Genomic DNA, 20314 nt, shown 5'->3' on the forward strand with positions numbered 1-20314 from the left:
AAAGCATTCCAGACACAGAGCATTGTAAGGCTTCATCATGCAGATGAGGGCTGATATAGGAATGGTTTTATTTGGATTTATTTATTTGCTCCCAAAGGCAAAAGAGCTGGTATTAAAACCATTCTCAAAAGTACATTTAAATTGCCAGGGGAATTTGTTTCACAGATGTCTTGGGCCTTAGCCCACATCTTCTAAAACCCATTCTCTAGCCTGACTGGTGTGGCTCAGTGGTTGAACGTTAACCTATGAATCAGGTGTCACGGTTCAATTCCGGTCAAGGACATGTGCCCAGGTTGTGGGTTCGATCCCCAGTAGGGGATATGCAGGAGGCCGCTAAAAAATGAATCCTTGTTGACATTTAATATAAAAACCATACCCAAAACACTCCTCTATACAGAGTAACTGTTTACTTGTCCTCCACCATATAAATGACGGCTTAAGTTATCTCTCAGCCTAGAAACCTTAATAGTCAAACTGTCATCTCAAAAAATAAAAATGTTAAGATCATTTAAACTATACCTTTGTCACCAGAGGTTCTTAAGCTAATTTCAACTTATCGCCTACTTACACAAGCCAAGTGAAATAAAATAGCATAACATCACTGTTTACTGTTTAAGGAATTTTTATTAAAGCAAGTATTTTATAATCCAAATTACGTTTCCTTGCTCAGTTATCAATTCTGTTATTTAAAACAGAAGTGACATTCTGAGCTATTCCACAGTAAAGAATTACAAAATTAAAGAAAGGAATGCTTTAAATTTTTGTACTTTGCTGAAAATTCTTTTTCCCAGGGTCTATAAAACATTAATTTGTTTTTATATTTTACTATTTTTTTTGTGGTTTTTTTTTTGTTTTTGTTTTTAAATCAATAAGTAATCTAGGACTAGCATTATTTTTGCTAGACCTGGCATTTGCTCGGTACATAAGGTCCAAAGTTTCCTTTCCTTTTTTTATTTATTTTATATTTTGCAATGTTTTTTTTTTCCGTAATATTGTTTTTCGATGTTTAGATATTTTTCTTCGGTGAAGCACGAGTTTCTTTTCATGGTCCCTGATCAATCTGTAAACGTGGGGGGAAAAAAGATTATAATCATAAAACTTGCTCTGAGACTAGATCTTAATTATTCCAACCACTAAAAAAAAAAGATCATTACATAAAGTGATGGAGGCACTAACCACCGCTCCAGTGGCCATCATGTCACAATATAGACACGTGTCCAATTAACGGTGTGTGGCGTGCCTTAAATTTCCCCATTATGTATAAAATATACTTCAATAGGAGGAAGTCACTGATCAATGATTCTCTCTCATCATTGATGTTTCTATCTCTCTCTCCTTTCCTCTCTGAAATCAATAAACATGCTTTTAAAAAAAATATATATATACTTCAATAAAACCAAGCCAACAAAACAAGGAAGATAAGACCAATACTAGTACTTGTCAGTAGCAAATTAAAGCTGTGTACCAAATTCAATCAACCACACTCATTTGTTTACATATTGTCTATGACTGCTTTCATACTGCAACAGGGTTGAGTTTCTGCCAACAAACACAAGGCCCACAAAGCCCAAAATGTTTCGTCCTTTTCAGAAAAGCTTTTCCAATCTCTGGTCCTGGCTGAACAGCTACATTATAATACTATTTCTTGGGAATAATAAAGGGCAATAGTAGAGGCCTAAGGGCAACTGTTACTACTGCCACCCAAGAAAAAGCATAAGCTAGGAAGGCCCTGAGAATAAAGTACACAAAGGGCCAACCCCTGTTAAAGGCCATTTAACAAAACTCACTATATAAAATGTTTAAATGCTTTGATTTTGAAAATCCAAGTTAATATCAGGGTAACAAGTAACATTTAATTCTTACATTTCCATTTCTCTGAAAAACTATCAATATATTTGGACTTAATGGTAAAATAATTTTTGCCATGTTTCAAAATATGCTCAAACTATTATAAAAGATTGAGGAAACAAGCTAAAACAACCATGCAGGGAAGCTCACTTTAAACAGTTGGAACACCGGTGGCACTGTTAACTGCTTTCTGGGCAGCCTCTTTAGCTTGGTGGGCTTGTAGTACGGCTACAGCTTCATCAACCTAAAAAAGGAGAACAAACTGGCTCTGAAAAGGAATAACTAAAAGAATCTCAACTTGACCATACACAAATGTCATCAAAGGTCAAGTGGCAAGAACTAAGAGTTCCAAAAGACATTCCAACTATTATCCTTACCTTTTTGAGTTCCATTCCACCACTATTCCAGAATTATGAACTCTCTTGTACTTACTCTCACCAAAAGCCCTCCAAAGTTGAAAAATATTAGCAAATATCACTATCTTTTTCCAGTAAAGTAGCAGCTAGGAGAGCATGGATACTAGAGTTAAACTGACTGATTTGAAACCACGCTTGGCACTTCTAGCTTTGTGAGCATTGGGGAATTATTTAACGTCTCTATGCTTGTTTCCCAATTTATAAAATGGGAACAACAGCAGCACACGTTATTATCAGAACTTACAATTACTACCTGTAGAACTCTTAGAATAGTGCACAGTTTGTAGAATGATCTGTTTCACGTACTTACAACTGTAAACCTACTTTTGCCCATCCTGTATATAGCACTTAAAATAATGTTCTATGAAATTAAGCTCCTACAAAAAGCCCTAAAAATATTCGTAGTCTAAGTTGTTAGATAAATGACAAATTTAAATTACTTTAGAACGGAGAGACTCTGGAGACTCAAGCATATGAAGAAGTTCTGAATTATCGATCTCCAACAACATGCCAGTGATTTTACCAGCAAGAGTAGGGTGCATTGCTTGAATGAGAGGAAACAGCCGTTCACCTAGGAACAAAAACATTTCAAAGACTTCAATAAAAAAAAAAAATCCTAAAGGCATCTACCATATTAAAACCGGGATTTAAGAACCTTTTGTATATAGCAAATAAATGAGCGTAAGCTATGTTGCTATATTCAATTGTTAAATCTATACTCAGGCAAAGTCAAACGAAGTTCGTCCCTCATTTGTTTCAAATTCCCTCTTCCAACAATGTGGTGGGAATGCATAGCAAGTAGGGGTGTAATGCCCTATTACCATATCCATCAAAAGCAACATATTGATAACTTTCTGGGCTTTAAATTAGTTAGGCAAACAAACTGTGCCATCTTCATCATTCATGCGAATTCAGATAAATCCAGCTGTATTATTAGGTGCAAAAGAGGTTTTTGTGTCTGTTTTCTAGTCTCTAACTGACTAGGTAAGACAGAGGTACCTACCCAACATTTGCTTTTGCTCTTGAGGAGGGGCAGATGCCAACATGGAAGCAGTCAAAGGCTCCTGACCTTGTACATGAACAGCAGGCTAGATATAAAATAGGAAAATTCCTAAGTTTCAAGTAAGAAGTAATGGCAAGTATAAGTGGCAGTCACCACTGGAAAATCAGTGAGATGATAGACTGCAATCTGAATAGAAGCTGAGTAAACCAAACACACTTATTTGTTCAAGTATTAAGACCACATGGGATATTTCACTTTTTTTTTTTAACCTGGAGTATTCTTTGGAACCCGATTTCTATTATAAGCAATGACAGTTTTGGTCCAGGGTAAAAAAAAAAAAGGGGGGGGGGGTGCAGGAGTGAGTTACATCTCACCAAGTAAACTTGATTTTACCCTGTCTTCCTTACAGCTATGCCAAACAAAACTCAAGTCACCCAATTAAGAATGGGAAATGCAGAAAGCTTATCTAATTCCTATAGCACAAGGCAGATAAGACAATTTTACATACTATCAACTAATGGGACAATTAACAAGATGTTCTAGCCGAAACCGGTTTGGCTCAGTGGATAGAGCGTCAGCCTGCGGACTGAAAGGTCCCAGGTTCGATTCCGGTCAAGGGCATGTACCTGGGTTGCGGGCACATCCCCAATGGGAGGTGTGCAGGAGGGAGCTGATCGATGTTTCTCTCTCATTGATGTTTCTACTCTCTGTCCCTCTCCCTTCCTCTCTGTAAAAAATCAATAAAATATATTTTTAAAAAAATGTTCTAGACAACCTAAACTCTCCTATGTCATAGTTGTCTTCAATCTCTTTGATTGCAACCAAGAGGTTCTGTCACCTTTATGAAGAAATCAGTAAGTCCATACCTGTTGCATGGTAACTTGTGGCTGTGCATTAAGATGCTGTTGAGGATTGCGAACTCCTGGAGCGTATTTATACTGTGCAACGGTGCGGACAGCAGGAGTAGCTGCAGCAGCAGCCGCTGCAGGACGAGGACCCATTGTCTGTGTTGATGTGTTAGCTAAAAATAAAAACATATATTTTGTACATTTACCTTGCTACTTCAAATTGGAGACCAATTTTTATAGGCAGGGTTAAGACTCACCAACACGCTGTGTGGACATGACTCGTGGAACCTGTGAAGAAGCTGGTCTCATAGTACTAAATGGTGGTCTAGGAGCGGCTGGGCGGATAGCACCGGGCATATTTTGGAATGCTGCATTTAAAGATACGAACACACACATTAACTCGGCAGAACTCACTGAAGGTGTTCATGCTGCTTTTTTAGAGCTGAGGTTTGAACAAAAGGCTAAAAGTAAATACCATTTTTTAGTCTCACACCTACAGTATACCCAGACTTATTAGATCACAGCATCAGTGAATATTCATTCATACAAGTACTTACTAATATCTAATCATCATACACAAACCTCATTCCAAGTGTTCCTACAATACAACACTATTCTATAGACAGGATAAGGCCAAAGATGCCAGGACCTGGTCCTCATACAAGTAACAAAATCTTTAAAACTACTGCCCAACCAAATATGAAATTAAGAATCAGATCCTGCCCTGGCCAGTATGGCTCAGTTGGTTGAGCATCATCTGGTGCACTGAATGGTCACCAGTTTGACTTCCGGTCAGGGAACATTCCCAGGTTACAGGCTCGATCCCCAGTTGGAGTGTGTGCGGAAGGCAACTGATCAATGTTTCTCTCTCATATATTTCTCTCTCCTTCTAAAAAAATTTAAAATAAATAAATAATCAATGGAAACATATTAAAATAAGTTAAAAGAGAAGAGTTGGATCCATTCCCAAACTTACCATAAAGGAAAAGTCAAACCAGCACAGAAATCACTGTCTCACTGTCTCAGAGTGGTGAAGCATTTTACAATTTTTTTAAATTAAAAAATAAAATAAATTCAATAAGCATGACCCAGGGTGAGAATTAAAAAAAAAAGCTAGAATCAAATGAACATTGATAACCATAAATTATGAAAAGTTAACATATCACTGAAATATAACAGCTAATTGGCCCATGTATATTTTTATTCAAATAATCCATCCCCTCAAGAGAAAAAAGGAAAAGCTTACGATGAGGTCTGGCACCCTGAGCAGTCCAGCGAGGACTTGGTCTTAGTTGAGCAATTTGGCTAGGAGGATAGTATGCAGCACGGTTCTGAGTCTGCAGAAAGCAAGTAAATACATCAGCTAAAGAGTAAAAGCAAATAATGCAACTAGCTATATACTCTAAATATATACCTGCTATATGCTAAATAAAGGTTCTCAAACAGAAAAACGTACCTGTGGGATAGCTGCCATGAAGTAACCTGAAGGAGGTGCTGGCTGGTAGGGGTTGATTACGGGGTTGGGCACAGCTCTCACACTTGCCATTCTCTGCATATACTGGTTAGTGAGGTGAGCCTGGCGCTCTTCTTTGCGCTGAGCTAAAGCTACATACAATGGTTTGGTAGCCACAATTCTACCATTCATTTCTGTAACTGCTTTAGTGGCTTCTTCTGGGGAGGAGAAACATACAAAACCAAACCCTTTGCTGCGACCACCCTCCATCATAACCTATTGAAAGAAAAAAAAAATATTAAACAAGGTTAATGCAGTGGTAGAATGAGGCACAAATTGAGAGCATTATTACAATGACAGCTACTGACTCAACTAAACCCTGTTAACAATGAACGAATTTTTTCCCCAGTTTCCCTTAGTACCTGAATATTAAGGGCAAGCTACACACATGCATTACCCAGCCACGCAAAGGAGGAAGTAAAGGGGCAGAGGTCCAACAGCAACTTTTTAAAGATACTCAGATATTTAGATTCTCAATATTAAGGTTTAAATAGCTAAATAAATTCAAGGCTTACTAAATTGGAAATACCCAATTAAAATCACTCTTCGAGCCACTGAAGCTGACAAAATGCTTTATTACTCTTTAAAGAGGAAAGAGGGGGAAGGAAAGCAGTTGAATCTTCTAATACGCATATTTTAAAATAAAAACTTCACACTCAAGACCAGAAGGGGCCATGAATATTGGGGTATAAACAATATTCAGGAAACTTTCACTGACTGAAATGATCTTTGCAACAAGCAATGAGGTAATGTAAAGAACTCCTCACTAGCCCAGAAATATACATAAGCGTGCTATCCAGCTACATTAAACAGTATGCTGGAAACACAGGAATAAAAATGGCAATGAAACAGACGCCAATCTTACTTATACGTAGAATCAAAACCAAAAACAAATTAAAAAAAAAAAAAACCCAAACAAAAGAAAAAAAACAACTCCTGAGTTCCTGGATACAGAAAATAAGACGAGTGGGTACCAGAGGGGCAAAGGATGGGAAAACTGGGTAAAGGGGGTTAAACAGTACAAACGCCCAGCTACAAAATAAACCATGGAAATGGAATGTACAGCATGGGGACTATAATAATAAAAGTGTAATATGCTAATTAGACTAGATGACCTTCCGACGATGACCCCGAGTCCCGGGGGTGCCAGAGGGAAGCTGGTGCCAGCAGCCAGGGAAAGGAAGGCCTACTCTTGCACAAATTTTGTACAGCGGGCCTCTAGTAGTTAATAATACTGTATTGTATACTTGAAGGTTGCTAGCAGAGATCTTACAAGTTTTTCATTACAAGAAAAATATTTTTTGTAACTGTACAGTGATTGTCATCTCTTCACAATATATAAAATACTGAATCACTGTGTTGTAAACATGAAATTAACATTTTAAGTCAATTATATATAAATTTAAGAGTCCAGAAACATACCCATGCAATTATGGGAATTTAGTGCATTAAAGTGAACATTTTAAAAATAGGGGGCAAAGGATGGACTTTGAACTATTTAGTATATGGTACATTGGGATAACTGAAAAGAACTGTTAGACCTCTTCACATCACATTAAAAAAATAAAATTGCCAGATGCTCAATCTGAACATAAAATGCAAAAATGAAGGAAAAATGTAATCTGACGCAATGAAAGGCAAAAATAGTAAACACATGAAAAATGTCAACATTTGAAAAGATATATATATATATATATATATATATATACTGCTTTCTCCTAATAAGAGTAATAGAAATTTATTCAGCCCTTTTGGACAATTCTGTTGTATCAATTTTAAATACACACCCACAAAACAGCAATATCAATTCTAGAAATACTGGCATGTGTACAAATATATATATATATATATGTAAAAATGGTTTGTAGAAAGGTGGATTTAACTTTGGAAACATGCAAAGCAACCCAAATACTTATCAATACAGGTACAGTAAAATAATTTATGATATATCCATACCATGAATACTTAACTATTAGCAAAAAAATAAATGCCTGAAATATGTATTTAGATATATTGTTAAATAAAATAGCAAGTTGCAGAATATGCAGGGCATAATCCTGTTTTCTAAAAACTATACATATAGACTGGACAAGCACAAAAAATTATCAACACCACTCAATCTTTTTGGAGACTGAAAATGGGGGATGCAGGAGTTGCCTTTCACTTTTTTTCTTTTTGATATGTTTTTTCAGCAAGCATTATTAAATCAACATAATACCCTCCCCTTCCTCCCTCCAAAATAAATTCTTGCCAAACTTTTCACCTCCTTGCAAATAGTGATATTATAATCCACAAAGGACTTTAAGAACTCTCCTTTGTAAAACATGCATGTGAAATACATTTAAAATAAATGGATGCATAATATTCAGGTTAAACAGCTTTCAAGCAGTACACTGAGGTTAAAGACACTCAGGAATAAATGCCGCCACACTCCAGGTACTCTTACAAAAGCACAGGCTGTAACACAAGACAACCACATCACTTGCTTTCTTATTTGTATTCATCTACTATGTTCCTAACATCTCCTCACTTTCACAGAAGCTTCCTCAGTCAATGGGTTTGCCAGGAAAAGCTGAGTAGAAAGATGAGCCACAGATCATTCCAGAGCACAGAGCTTTAATGTTTCCTACACTCCAAAATTCCAGAATTTAGTATAGAATCCTGTTTTTAGAGTCTGACTCTTCAGAATATGTGAATACAGATTAGCCCAATTGTTAACAGGTATAGTCCCCTAATAAACTGACACCTTAACCAGTAAAAGCACTAGTTTAACAAAGTGTAGAACAGTGCACATCATTGAGGATCAATCAATTTAACTATGGTCGGTCATCAACTGCAGCTTCCTCAGGAAAGAATGCAGAACTCTCCATCTGCAAAATTAAACCATGGGGCTACAACATCCACATCAAATTTGAGTGGTTTTTTTTTTAAGTAATGAAGCAAAAACTTGATTTCCAGGAAAAGGAAAAAAAAATGGGGAGGCCCACCTTATTTGACTATTCGTTTACAAAGTGAAAAAAAAAAAGTGAACTGATGTGAAATGTAAGTACATATAACCATGGATTTTTCCAAAATCTTAAAAAAAAAAAAAAAATGCTTACCTTTGCGCTAGTGATTGTACCAAATGGAGAGAACTCTTTCCGGAGACGTTCATCATCAATACCATCATCAAGATTTTTCACATAAAGGTTAACACCCTAAAAAAAAAAAGGAAAAAGAAAAACTAGAAAAAGAAAACCATGGTGGTACTTAAGCACACTTCCTACTGTTTTATCCCATGTTTCTTCCCCCTCCCCCCACTCAAATCCTCCGATTATGTGTCAGTAAGTAAAATAGGTTTCCTCATCCCTGTCTTATTAACTTGTTCAATTAAAATGAACCAGGCAGCCCAGCCGGTATGGCTCAGTGGTTGTGTGTAGACCTATGAAACCAGGAGGCCATGGTTCGATTCCCAGTCAGGGCACATGCCTGGATTGTAGGCTTGAACCCCAGTAGGGGCTGCTCAGGAAGTAGCCAATCAGTGGTTCTCTCTCATTATTGATGTTTCTGTCTCTCTCACCTTTCCTCTCTGAAATCAATAAAAATATATTAAAAAACAAAAAACGAACCTGGTATCTGGTGATCCTATCTTGCTTCATCTGTTCGAATTTGCGTTTAAGTTCCGTCTGCCGTTCCACTTTTTTCTGAGCTCGACCAACGTAAATTTGTTTTCCATTGAGCTCCTTTCCATTCATCTCATCCACAGCCTTACAGAAATAACAAGAACTTTAATTACTAATTTGAAATATGGAAATTTATTTTTTTAACAACAAAGTTTGTGACGTTGTGAAAGCCAAAGACAGACCCATAACAAAAACTAAACTTTGCAGTTTGGGGAAAATGTAGGTTCCCAATTTATGTCAAAATATATAAAATCCAAATAAAATAAAAAAAACATGTAAAGATGAACATGTAAAATAGCCATTGGTATGCATGTAAATTTCAACATAAGAACAACCCAGTTTTATATCTCCTTGCGATAAAACACAGAGCAATTAGTGCCTTTAGTTAATATATTTAAGTCTTACTTTCTGTGCATCTTCATGCCTTTCGAAGCTTACAAATCCAAAACCTTTGGATTTTCCACTTTCATCTGTCATTACTTTCACACTTAAGGCAGGTCCTAAAAAAAATTTTTTTTTAATGACTTAGATATTCCATGCAATACTTAGTTTATACATTTTAAGTTTCAACGCACAAAAACAAAGCCATGCATGGGCACTAAATAGTCTCTTAAAAGACTTTGTATTTCTACTAAGAAGTAAACTGAAAACATTCCTACTTCCATTTATGGATATGTTTTAGACAACTGTAAAAAATGAAATTTTAGCCAAAACCGGTTTGGCTCAGTGGATAGAGCGTCGGCTTGTGGACTGAAGGGTCCCAGGTTCGATTCCGGTCAGGGGCATGTACCTGGGTTGCGGGCACCTCCCCAGTAGGAGATGTGCAGGAGGCAGCTGATCGATGTTTCTCTCTCATCGATGTTTCTAACTCTCTATCTCTCTCCCTTCCTCTCTGTAAAAAATCAATAAAATATATTTAAAAAAAAAAATGAAATTTTATTCTTAGCAGTACTACAGACCAGATTTGCTTTTTTTTTAACCCAACAATTTGGTTTTCTTGACATCAGGATTAACAAATGAGAACTTCTTAAGCCCTGGCCCACTTGATTTCAACAGTCAGTGAAGGGAATACAGCGTCTGGCATTTGGGAAGACAAAGAATCACCTGGAGGTGGCATGTGTCTGCATTCACACGCCCAGTCCCCACCCACTCAAGTAAAAATGACACTTAACCGAGGCGGGCATTCTCTCAGGTAGGTGGGACAAAAAGGCTAAAAATCCAATTAGAGAATTTGCAAGATGTATGATCATAGATAGTTACTTTTGAATGTGCTGCAGTCCTAAGGTTATACTTTCAATCTCTGCTATGCAAATCCATCCAGAATATAACTGACAAATTTACAAATTGGTGGCCAACTGACAGCATTATTTATTTGAAATGGTTACAATATCCAACCAAACTTCAGAAATAGCTTCTAATCTCAAAAGATAGATTAAATATACAACACCCGACAATTTGCATATTAGGCATATATATATATTACTTTGCAGTACAATAGATGATCAGTAGCTTAATCCAAAAAACTACAAATTTTAAGTATCATGTAAGTCTCATTTATTTTGGTAAAATTAGCCAAAACTAATATTGAGCAACTAGAGGCCCAGTACATGAAATTCATGCGGGGGGGGGGGGGGGGGGGGGGTTGTCCCTCAGCCTGGCCTATGCCCTCTTGCATTCTTGCATTGAGCGTGTGCCCCCTGGTGGTCAGTGTGCATCATAGAGACCTGTCATTCTGCCTAGGCTTTTAATATAAAGATTACTCAGAACTTTGAGTGTAAAAATTTAATTCAGACACATTACCAAACTTGCCAAAGAGATCCTTAAGGCGCTCATCATCCATGTCTTCTCCAAAATTCTTGATGTAAACATTGGTGAACTCTTTTGCCCTAGCTCCAAGTTCTGCTTCTCGTTCTTTACGAGACTTAAATCGCCCAACAAATCTAAAAGAAAAGAAAGTGTAGACTATAAAATTTAGTTTCCATTTTAGAAGTTCAGATTAAGCCTGATGGTTGATTTTGTAAATGCTATTCATAATTTCAGAATCTCTAATGGAGAGCACACTGTAAAACAGAAATAGAGCCTCAATGAAAAAATGAAAGTATAAAATATAAAAAACTTCATAATTACAGTCACACACACAAAAAAAATTCTTTTTCTTTCAATTTTATTCACTTTCAGTGAGGGGGGAGGCAAAAAGGGAGAAGGGAGAAAGGAAAACATTGATTTGTTGTTCCGCTTATTCTTTGGTTCTTGTATGTGTCCTGACCAGGGGTTGAAACCACAACCTTGGTGTATTGGGATGACACTCTAACCAACTGAACAACTTACCAGTTAGGGCAAAAAACCATTTTTCTTAATACACACTTCTCTCCCTTCTGTCAAGCCAGGGTTAAAGAGATCACACCTTTAGATTGAGTGGGACACCAATGAAAAGACATAAAAACACCCTGGCCAGGTGGCTCTATTGGTTGGAGCATTGTCCTGTACACCAAACAATTGCAGGTTCAATTCCAAGTCAGGGCACATAACTAGGTAGCAAGTTAGATCCCAGGATAGGGTGCATACAGGAAGTTACCAACCCTTGTTCTGATGTTTCTCTCTCCCTCTCCCTAAAACACATACTCCAGTGAGGATTTAGAAAAAAGGACAAAAGCTTTTACAGCAGCTGTTTCAAAGTGGCTCTTACGCTTTGTAACTTAAAATGCAACTTAATTCTCTCCTCTTAACACATAATAGCCCTGCATTATTTTTTACATTATCAACAAAATGTTTTTAAATTTAGTTTTCCCCTAATATAAATGTGTCATTGAAGAATATTTAATATGTATCAAAGTAAAAATATAATCCTACTCAAAAATCTGCCCCACCAGTGATGAGCACTTTGCCCCCGTTGAAGCACAGCTGACAGGCAAACTATGTTTTCATCTGAGAATACTAATAATGCTGAATATTTCTCATTTAAATGTACTCAAAATCCAAACCATGTGCATAACTTCTTCATGTACAGACTGATCACACCACTTGCACTGGTTTATGAGAACCACACCTTAAGAGTGATGCAGTTGACTTATAACCAAACCCAATTTGTATGCCATCATTAACTACACACAACATAAACTCACAGATCATTTACATATGACCTCACAGCTAAACTTACCCAGATCCACTGACAGTGAGGAGAAAATAAAATTTGTCATTTCTTTGGGCTCATAAAATCTGTATTCTTACAACCTATAGAAGAAATAGTCTTACACAGGTTTTACCATTGTTATTTACTTTATTGTTTTTATTGATTTTAGAGAGAGAAAGGGGAAAGCATTGATGTAAGAGAGAAACATCAATTGGCTGCCTCTTGCATATTCTACCCCCTACTGGGGATCGAATCCAAAACCCAGGCATACGCTCTGACCAGGAATCCAATCAGTGACCCTTTTGGTGCACAGGAAGACGCGCAACCGAGCCACACTGGCCAGGCCATCAGTGACATTTAACTTTTAAAAACAAGTTTATTCAGAAAGATTAACCATAAAGACTTCTGGTTTAATTCAGCTTTTTCTTTAAAGAGGTGAATGGGTTCAAAAGGTTGGGAGAAAACTTTATAATCCATCAATAAATTGCAGCAGTATAACCACGTAAAGAGTCACCCTGGGTTCAGAATTTAGACCACTGGGCTTGTATTCTAGCCCATCTGTCATGCAGGCATTTAATTACAGGCAAATTATTTTAGCCTCAGTTTCCGCAAATAGAAAATGGGCTAATTACTACCTCAGGAATTACAATTAAGCTCCTGTCTGGGTTCTAGTTGTTCAACTATGCACTTACTTTGAAAAAGCTTTATACCCCAGTATACCCATTATTTTCTTTTTGGTTTGAAGGCTGACCATTTTATTAATTCAGTTATTTTAATGTTGCATTGAATGTGGAGGAAAAACAATTATAAAAATCTACCAAGATGTAGGTTTGTTAATTGTCATCAAATTGTATCTCTTTAAAGAGCACAAATACATTAACTTATAAAATTAATGTATTGATTTGAACTATTAATAAGAGATCTGAAGTATAACTAAATTTTTATACTTACACTTTACGATCATTTAAAAGCATCCCGTTCATTTTTTCAATAGCTCTTTCAGCTGCTTCCTGTGTCTCAAAATGTACAAATCCATAACCCTTGGAACCATTTTCATCACAAACCACCTAGGGGGAAATGTATAGCAGATTTTCATTACTTACTATTAACTCAGCATTTTCCCAATGTTCAAAAGTACCATACAGCTGACCAACGCTGAGAGGATGGAGGAAGGCTTAGGGGAGCTGACACCCAACAGTCAAAATCTAAATATAACTTGACTCCCCAAATACATTTGTATCCCTCAGTTCCCCGCAGATACCAAAAATCCGTGGCTATATAAAACAGTGTAGAACAATGCATAGTTGGCCCTCTGCATACATGCATTCCCAAACAGAAAACACATATAGATATTTACTGGGGGGAAAAAAATCTGCTTTTAAGTGGGCACACTGTTCGAATGTCAACTGTAACTTGTCAGTCACCTAGCCTGGGTATTTGGAAAATAAAGATACCCATTAATACACAGTATGGTTGCTATTTTTTAGGAAACATGGTAAATGTTTATCTGTCACACTGTTGCTTACCTTACATGAAAGGATGTTACCAAAAGCAGAAAACGTATCATACAGTGCTTTATTATCAATGGATTTGTCCAAATTTTTAATGAATATGTTGCCCACTCCACTTTTGCGAAGTGATGGATCACGCTGAGACCACATGATGCGAACTGGCTTGCCCTTTATAACATCAAAATTCATGGTGTCTAAAGCACGCTCCGCTGTAGGAAGGATATTTTCATAGTGAATTATTACTTCAAAACTTTTACAGGCCACTTAAAATTTTATTAACTGTGTGTGGGAGGAGTGATTGGGCCCACAATCTCTCTATTTCTTCAAACTTCATGATGGCTGGGCCTTACTCAACCTAGTTGAGATTTAAATTGTCTAACACATGAAGAGGCTTATCAGAAGCCCCAAATCTCCTGTTAATTAATGAAATATCACTGATAATGTATTTCTAAAACAATCTTTCTCTTTAATTGCCATTATATTTAAAAGCACCTTTTTGTTCCTGGTCAACATAAAATCAAGATCCCTTTTCACATAAAATCTGCTTAATGAGCAATATAAAAGACATTAGGCAATTAAAGATTATCTACAGGCTAAGCATAGTTTATGAATTTTTAAGCATTTTTGCTTCTTCCCTATTGCTTGCCAAAATTGGCCTGTTCATTGGCAGCTTATCACTTACCAATATTAAGCAAAAACCAGTCCATTTTCTTAAAAAATAAAAAGTCCCTGAATTATTGGGGGGAGTTCAGTGATTCATGGCACAACTTCCTATTGCCATGTAAAAAGAAAAAGAAAAACAAAAAAAAGAAAAGGCTATTATCTATTCAGATCAAGATTTGAACCAGGGAAAAAAAATATTTGAACCAGGCCTTCAAAAACTCATGTGAAGTTGGGCATACTTAGCTGGATAATACATAATTTAGTCTACAATACTCACAATTCACTATTAATGCTTTCTTGACATATAAAACCAATTTTATCTTAGATCACTTTTGTACTTAATAATTAATAATTTAACCAATTATTTCTGGATAGTGCTAGAAAATTTCAAAATTTACCCTGTGATTTCAGGACCTGTGAAGAATTGTGTGCATTAAAGAAACACTTATTAGAGAAGTTGAAACTAAATTTAAAAAAAAAAAAACCATCCTTAAGTGAAAAAGACTAGTCCCTTAAGAGAAAAATAGTCCACTTTAAGTTCTACACCAAGTTTCACCAATTCCATACCAACGTTAACTGTAAAGTTGTTGAGAGGACAAATTTTCTAGTCACTTTTTATAAGTGAAAGTTTCATTTTCTAGAAGGTAGTGATGATAGATAAGCTGTCAATTCATTATCAACTGACCACACCTACTGAGCACCCCTAGTTTTTTAGCTGACTTTGCTTAAGCTTCTTTTGAATGAGTCACCTCTTCCTGCTAAATTAGAAACTGGTCACTTTCAGAAGTTATTCTACAAGTCCATTCATTTAGCAATAAATAGGAGGGGGGAAAAAGAAACCCCCGAAAAACTATTTGGAAGGATAGTAATTTGTACATTTAGAAAACAAATAAATGGAAGATGGAAAAATGCTATCTTCTTTTGAATAGTCCTAGCACTGTTCTATTGATATATTGATAATACACAGGGTATATTTTAACATGGTAATTGAATTTTTTTCAAATCCCAAGAAATTAAAAAAGTTGTTTCTTTGGATTTCAAATAGTTAAGCTTAGAAAAAATAAAAGCCACTTTTCAAGTCACCATTTTCTGGTCTGTAGAATTTGTTCAAGTTTTCTCTATCAACTGACCCAAACTTATGTTCCCTAGTATTACTTTCTCTTCTGCCCAGAGTTGCAAAGAACTGGTATGAAGTGACATCTGGAAGCGCTGCTTACAGAGCAAAAGGGCAGGAAACCTGCAGTGCAGTTTTACAACTTCTGGTCCAGTGTCACAATAGTCTGCCTCCCCCAAATCTCAATTATTAACTTGGCCCAGTGAAATGCTGATAATTAAGTAACTTGTTATACTAAGTGAATTTAATAAAATAAAGGTTTAAATTCTACCCTGGCGTAAGGCCTTTTCTACAAAATTAAATCGACTGAAGCTGACTTGTAATTCAATTGATCCCAATGTAAAGAAAAAACCCCGGCCACATGTCCCATCTACCAAATTTTGTGTTTTCTTGTGAACTTCAAAATAAAAACACAAGGTTAGCAATATATTTCCCCGTAAGTCTCAAGCTAATTAGAACCTGCTATTCCAAACTCCGTCGTTCTTCACGACTTACGGACATTCTAGGCTGCTTTTTAAAAAAGAAACCTGAACCACTCCAATGCCACCTAAGTAATGATGACCCAGTCCGCACCGCGTTCACAGGCAACGCTTTACAGCCAACACCTGTGAACACATTTTCTTAAGTAAAGCCCCTCAAAATCATAGAAACTATTTTAGAAGAGAAAAAAAACACACAATTATTCTGAACAAATAACCGGTATTACGAAATTAACCTGATTACAAAATTTGAATGATCTAAACTCCCGAGAAAACGATGGCCTTCCATGGGGCCATCCTCCATCCACCTCTCCCCGCGCCCCCCACCCCCGCCCCCGCGCTGTTGGAGGAAGAAGCGCTTGAACTTGGGGAGAACCCCGGGCGCACGGCCCCCGGGAACGGGCATTTCTGGGGCCGTCAGCCCCGGGCGGGCGGTGAAGAACGACGAACGGCATCAGGCCGGGGGACCCCCGCGGCCCCGCGGCTCTCCCAGGAGACGGGGCCGGTCGCACAGGCGGGCCTCGGGCCTGCGGGGTGACGGGGCTCAACACGTGCTGTCTCCCCGGCGCCGAACCTCACTTCCTCCCGGGGCCGGGGCGCCGGCCGGAGCCTGGGTGGCGGCGGCGCCCCTACCTGCTCCGGGAAAGGGGGCTCCGCGCTCGCCCGGCTCCCCGGCCCCCCGCGGCTGCGGGCGGAAGCGCCGCGGAGAACCCAATCTCACGTGTCCCTCCCCGCCCCCACCCCCCGCCCGGCGCGACATCACCCTAAAGTTTGAGCGGCGGAGGCCGAGAAAATGGTTGCACAGGAGGAAGTGGCCGGGCGTGAGAGAGGCGTGCGGCTGCCGGCGGCGCGTGTTCCCGCCGGGGTGCGGGGCCGGGCGCCCCAGCCTCTCTCCCCACCGACCCTCGGGGGCAGGGGGTGTGACATGCCCTGCCGCCCCCTCCCCCTGGGACCGCCGGCCTAGCCCGCCCGCCCGAGCCTCATGGCCGCCCGCCCGCTGCCCGGCGCTCACCGTCCGCCGGCTGCTGGAAGTTCACATACGCGTAGCCCAGGGAGCGGCGGGTGATCATGTCCCTGCAGACCCGGATGGAGAGGATGGGCCCGGCCGGGCTGAACTTCTCGTAGAGCATCGCCTCGGTCACGTCGGGGTGGAGGTCCCCCACGTAGAGCGAGGCCATCGGGTAGCTGGGGGCGCTGGGGTTCATCTCGAAGCGGCTGCCCGCGGGGCCACAGGCCGCGACCTTTCCGTGAGCGGAGGGGAGCGAGTGCGGGGCCGGGGGCGGCGCCGGGGGAGGGGAGCGGGGGCGAGCGCGGAGGGACAAAAATCGAGCGGAATCGACAACTACTCAACAGCCGCCTCAGGACGGGAGTCGGTCCGCTGCCGCTGGCCGCTGGCTGCCGGCTGGGGGCGAGGTGCTGCGGGGTCGGGTCCGGGCGGCGAGAAGGCCTCGGTCTCTGGGTTCCTGCTTGGAGCTGCTGCGGGGCCGCGGGCGGGTCGGTCTCGGCTGCTTCACCGGGTTATTTTTATAAAAAGGAAGAAAAAATAAAAATAAAAGTCTCCGGCGGGGGGGAGACGCGGACTTTTTTGTTAAATTTTTTTTTGGGTTTTTTAAAAGGTTTTTTTAGATTTTTTTTGGGTTTTTTAATAATAAATGTGTGTTCCGAGCCCGGAGCACACACTCCGCACTCTCAGCACTAACCGCCGGGGAGAAGGGGAAGCACCGCCTCCTGCACCCTCTATTTATACCGCACGCGGCCCTCGCCCCGCCCCGGCGCGTCTGACGCCAGGACCCGACGTGAGCGTCGGCGCCGGAGGAGGAGGAGGAGGAGAAGAGAGGGCGAGAGGGCGGAGGGAAGAAAAAACAGGAGGAGGAAAGAGCAGAGAGGAAGGGAGGCGCGGCGGCGGCAGCGGGTACGGGGTGGGGCCGGGGCGGCGGGGCGGCGGGTTCTGCGCACGCGCGGCGGCCGGGGGGCGGGGCCCGCGCTGCGTCGGCCCGTGGGGGAGGGGAGGGCCGGCTCGCCCGCCCCGCCCGCCGCACTCCCCGTCCCCCACCTCCACCCGGCAGAGGCGTTAACCCGTCACCGCCGCGGTGGGCGGGGCGCGAGGCTTCCGGGTTCCTCGGCCCTAACCACCCCCCACGTGCGCGGTCGCCGCGGCCTCTTCCCGCCTCGGCCCAGCCCAGTTTGGTTCGCCCCCGCTCCCCGAGGGACGCCGGGCACCGGTGAGCCGGCGCGATCCCTTCCAGAAACCCGTTTCCGAAACGTGCGTGAAAGGAGCCGGGGCGGGCTTCCCCCTTCTCCTACCCGGACCGCACTACCAATCCCAGCGGGCACCGCCGCCCCGCGCCTCGGCCGCAGGAGCGGTGCCTGCCGGGAGCTGGAGTCCCCAACGGCCGCGGCGCCCGCTGACCCCCAACCGGCCGCGGGTCCCGGCGCCCCAACCGTCCCGGCGCTGGAGCCCGGCTGCCGCCCCCGCCGTGCGCTCGGCGGAGGGGGGAGGGGTCCGCGGGCTCCTCGGGCTCCCGGTCCTGTGGTTCCCGAGCCTCAGACGCCCCTCAGTCCTCCTTAGACCGGTCGTTGGTCAGTGGCTGTCATTTGGGGGAGCCGTTTGGGGGTCTTGGTCCGCTTCCCTGGTTAAAGGATGAGGATGGTGGTCAGTGTGAACTTAAGGTGCTGGGTCGGAGGCATCGATTCGTGCTCTTCCTGCCAGAAATGTCTTTTGAGGCAGAAGGACTCGAGGGAAAAAAAAAAAAAAAGATGCTTTTCCTTAAAGTATTGAGTCACCGTCTCCCATGGCACCGCACACCTGCAAGTGAGGCACATTTAGGGAGAGCCTGAAACGCGGCGGCGCGCGCTGAAGACCACGTCCTGCATGCGCCGCGGCCTGTGATCGCAATGCGAAATGGAATGAGTTACGGGCCACAGAAAATGCCGGTTAATAGGAATGGCTGTATCAGCACACACATTCCCACTGTAAAGTACTAATGTGTTCAATAGTTTTCCAAGGACTCGCATAAACATTCGACCATCTGTTCCCTACAGCAATCTTGTGTGGGACGGGGAGCAAGTAGTAATAATTTTTTTTTTATTTTACTGTTCAGGGAAACGGCCTCAAATGATTGCCCAGCGCATTCTTCATCTCAGTAAACTTCAGTGCATGCCAAGCGTATTGGCAGGTCTGCACCGGGCACTGCATTGTCATTTAATTAACATTTAAACCAGCCACGTAAGTGCTCTTTCACCCCTATCTTGGATGGAAGAAAGATAATATTCCTGAAAAAACATGTTGCTTCATGTGCTTTATTAGGCAAAAGAGCCAAAAAACTCAGGACTGTGCCTTAAGAAGACACATCTATTCCTAAATGGTAAATCACAATCTATCAGAACTCTGGTTAAAATCGATCCATCGATATATAGAGTGCCTGTCAAGGGGAGAGTACTATATTCATAAGTAAGGAAGATGGATGGGAGACAAAAACAAACTCCTGTCCTCGAGAGGGTTATGATGAGTTCCTCTGGTGGTCATAGATACGGGCATTGGATTCAGTACAGTCAACATCCAGTCCCAGCATCCTACCTATGACAGTTTTCTCTTAGATTCTAAATTTGTTTTTTTTGTTTGCTTTTGGTTTTTTGTTGTTGTGGGGTTTTTTTTTTTGCTCTGGCTTGTTTGCCTTAGTGGGTACAGGGTTGGCCTACAGATTGAAGGATCCCGGGAATCGAACCCTGGAACCTGTCGGTTCGAGGCCTGATGCTCTATCCCCTAAGCCAAACCAGCCAGGGCCAAATTTGTTTTCTTTAGAAAGAGGGTAAAAGTTCCATTATCGTACTTTAAAATAAAACATGACTTTATTTTAGTATTTCAATTAAATCACTGGACAGAGACAATACATAAAACCAAAGAGGGATAAAAAAAAGAGTCGTACTCAGTAAAGGGGTGAAGGAAGATCACCCCCAATAACTTGTAAATTAAACTACACCCAAGTTTAAACTACCCAAACCATGCATAATTACCAGGATTATCTATCCAGGGGATTTTAACATATACTTCTGGTAGAGGAAGATGAGGGTACAGTGTCTGGTTGGACTTCACTAAAACATGACTATAAATAACAAAGGTGAAGAAA

General features: G+C 40.9%; 1 protein-coding gene across 3 annotated transcripts; it reads right to left on the reverse strand.

Moving 5' to 3' along the window:
- Positions 1-808: 808 nt before the first annotated feature.
- Positions 809-17903, reverse strand: PABPC1 (poly(A) binding protein cytoplasmic 1). 3 transcript variants are annotated; one of them, XM_081111123.1, is made up of 15 exons: positions 17200-17903; positions 13947-14140; positions 13372-13487; positions 11100-11230; positions 9696-9790; positions 9237-9374; positions 8730-8825; positions 5572-5844; positions 5362-5452; positions 4373-4483; positions 4134-4288; positions 3268-3352; positions 2705-2835; positions 1999-2092; positions 809-1060 (listed from the first exon to the last, which is right to left on the reverse strand). In XM_081111123.1, the coding sequence occupies exons 1-14, from the start codon at positions 17390-17392 to the stop codon at positions 2000-2002; spliced, it is 1902 nt and encodes a 633-aa protein (XP_080967249.1). In that variant the 5' UTR covers positions 17393-17903; the 3' UTR covers positions 809-1060; position 1999. The 3 variants fall into 3 exon arrangements, with proteins under 3 accessions (XP_080967249.1, XP_080967247.1, XP_080967248.1); XM_081111121.1 differs by having other exon boundaries at positions 11091-11230; XM_081111122.1 differs by having other exon boundaries at positions 809-1270; positions 1387-2092; positions 11091-11230; positions 17200-17900.
- Positions 17904-20314: the final 2411 nt, after the last annotated feature.

Source organism: Myotis nattereri (genome assembly GCF_964212035.1).
Source record: "Myotis nattereri genome assembly, chromosome: 17".
NCBI lineage: Eukaryota > Metazoa > Chordata > Mammalia > Chiroptera > Vespertilionidae > Myotis > Myotis nattereri.

What these genes read in the sequence shown, in the direction of transcription:
- PABPC1 (XM_081111121.1), bottom strand. Translation starts at nt 17,392, where the DNA reads ATGAACCCCAGCGCCCCCAGCTACCCGATGGCCTCGCTCTACGTGGGG. An exon ending in GGATCTCTTTGGCAAGTTTG is followed by an intron (nt 9,791 to 11,090) that starts GTAATGTGTCTG and finishes AATTTTTTTTAG; the next exon opens with GACCTGCCTTAAGTGTGAAA. An exon ending in CATGTCCACACAGCGTGTTG is followed by an intron (nt 4,289 to 4,372) that starts GTGAGTCTTAAC and finishes TTTTATTTTTAG; the next exon opens with CTAACACATCAACACAGACA.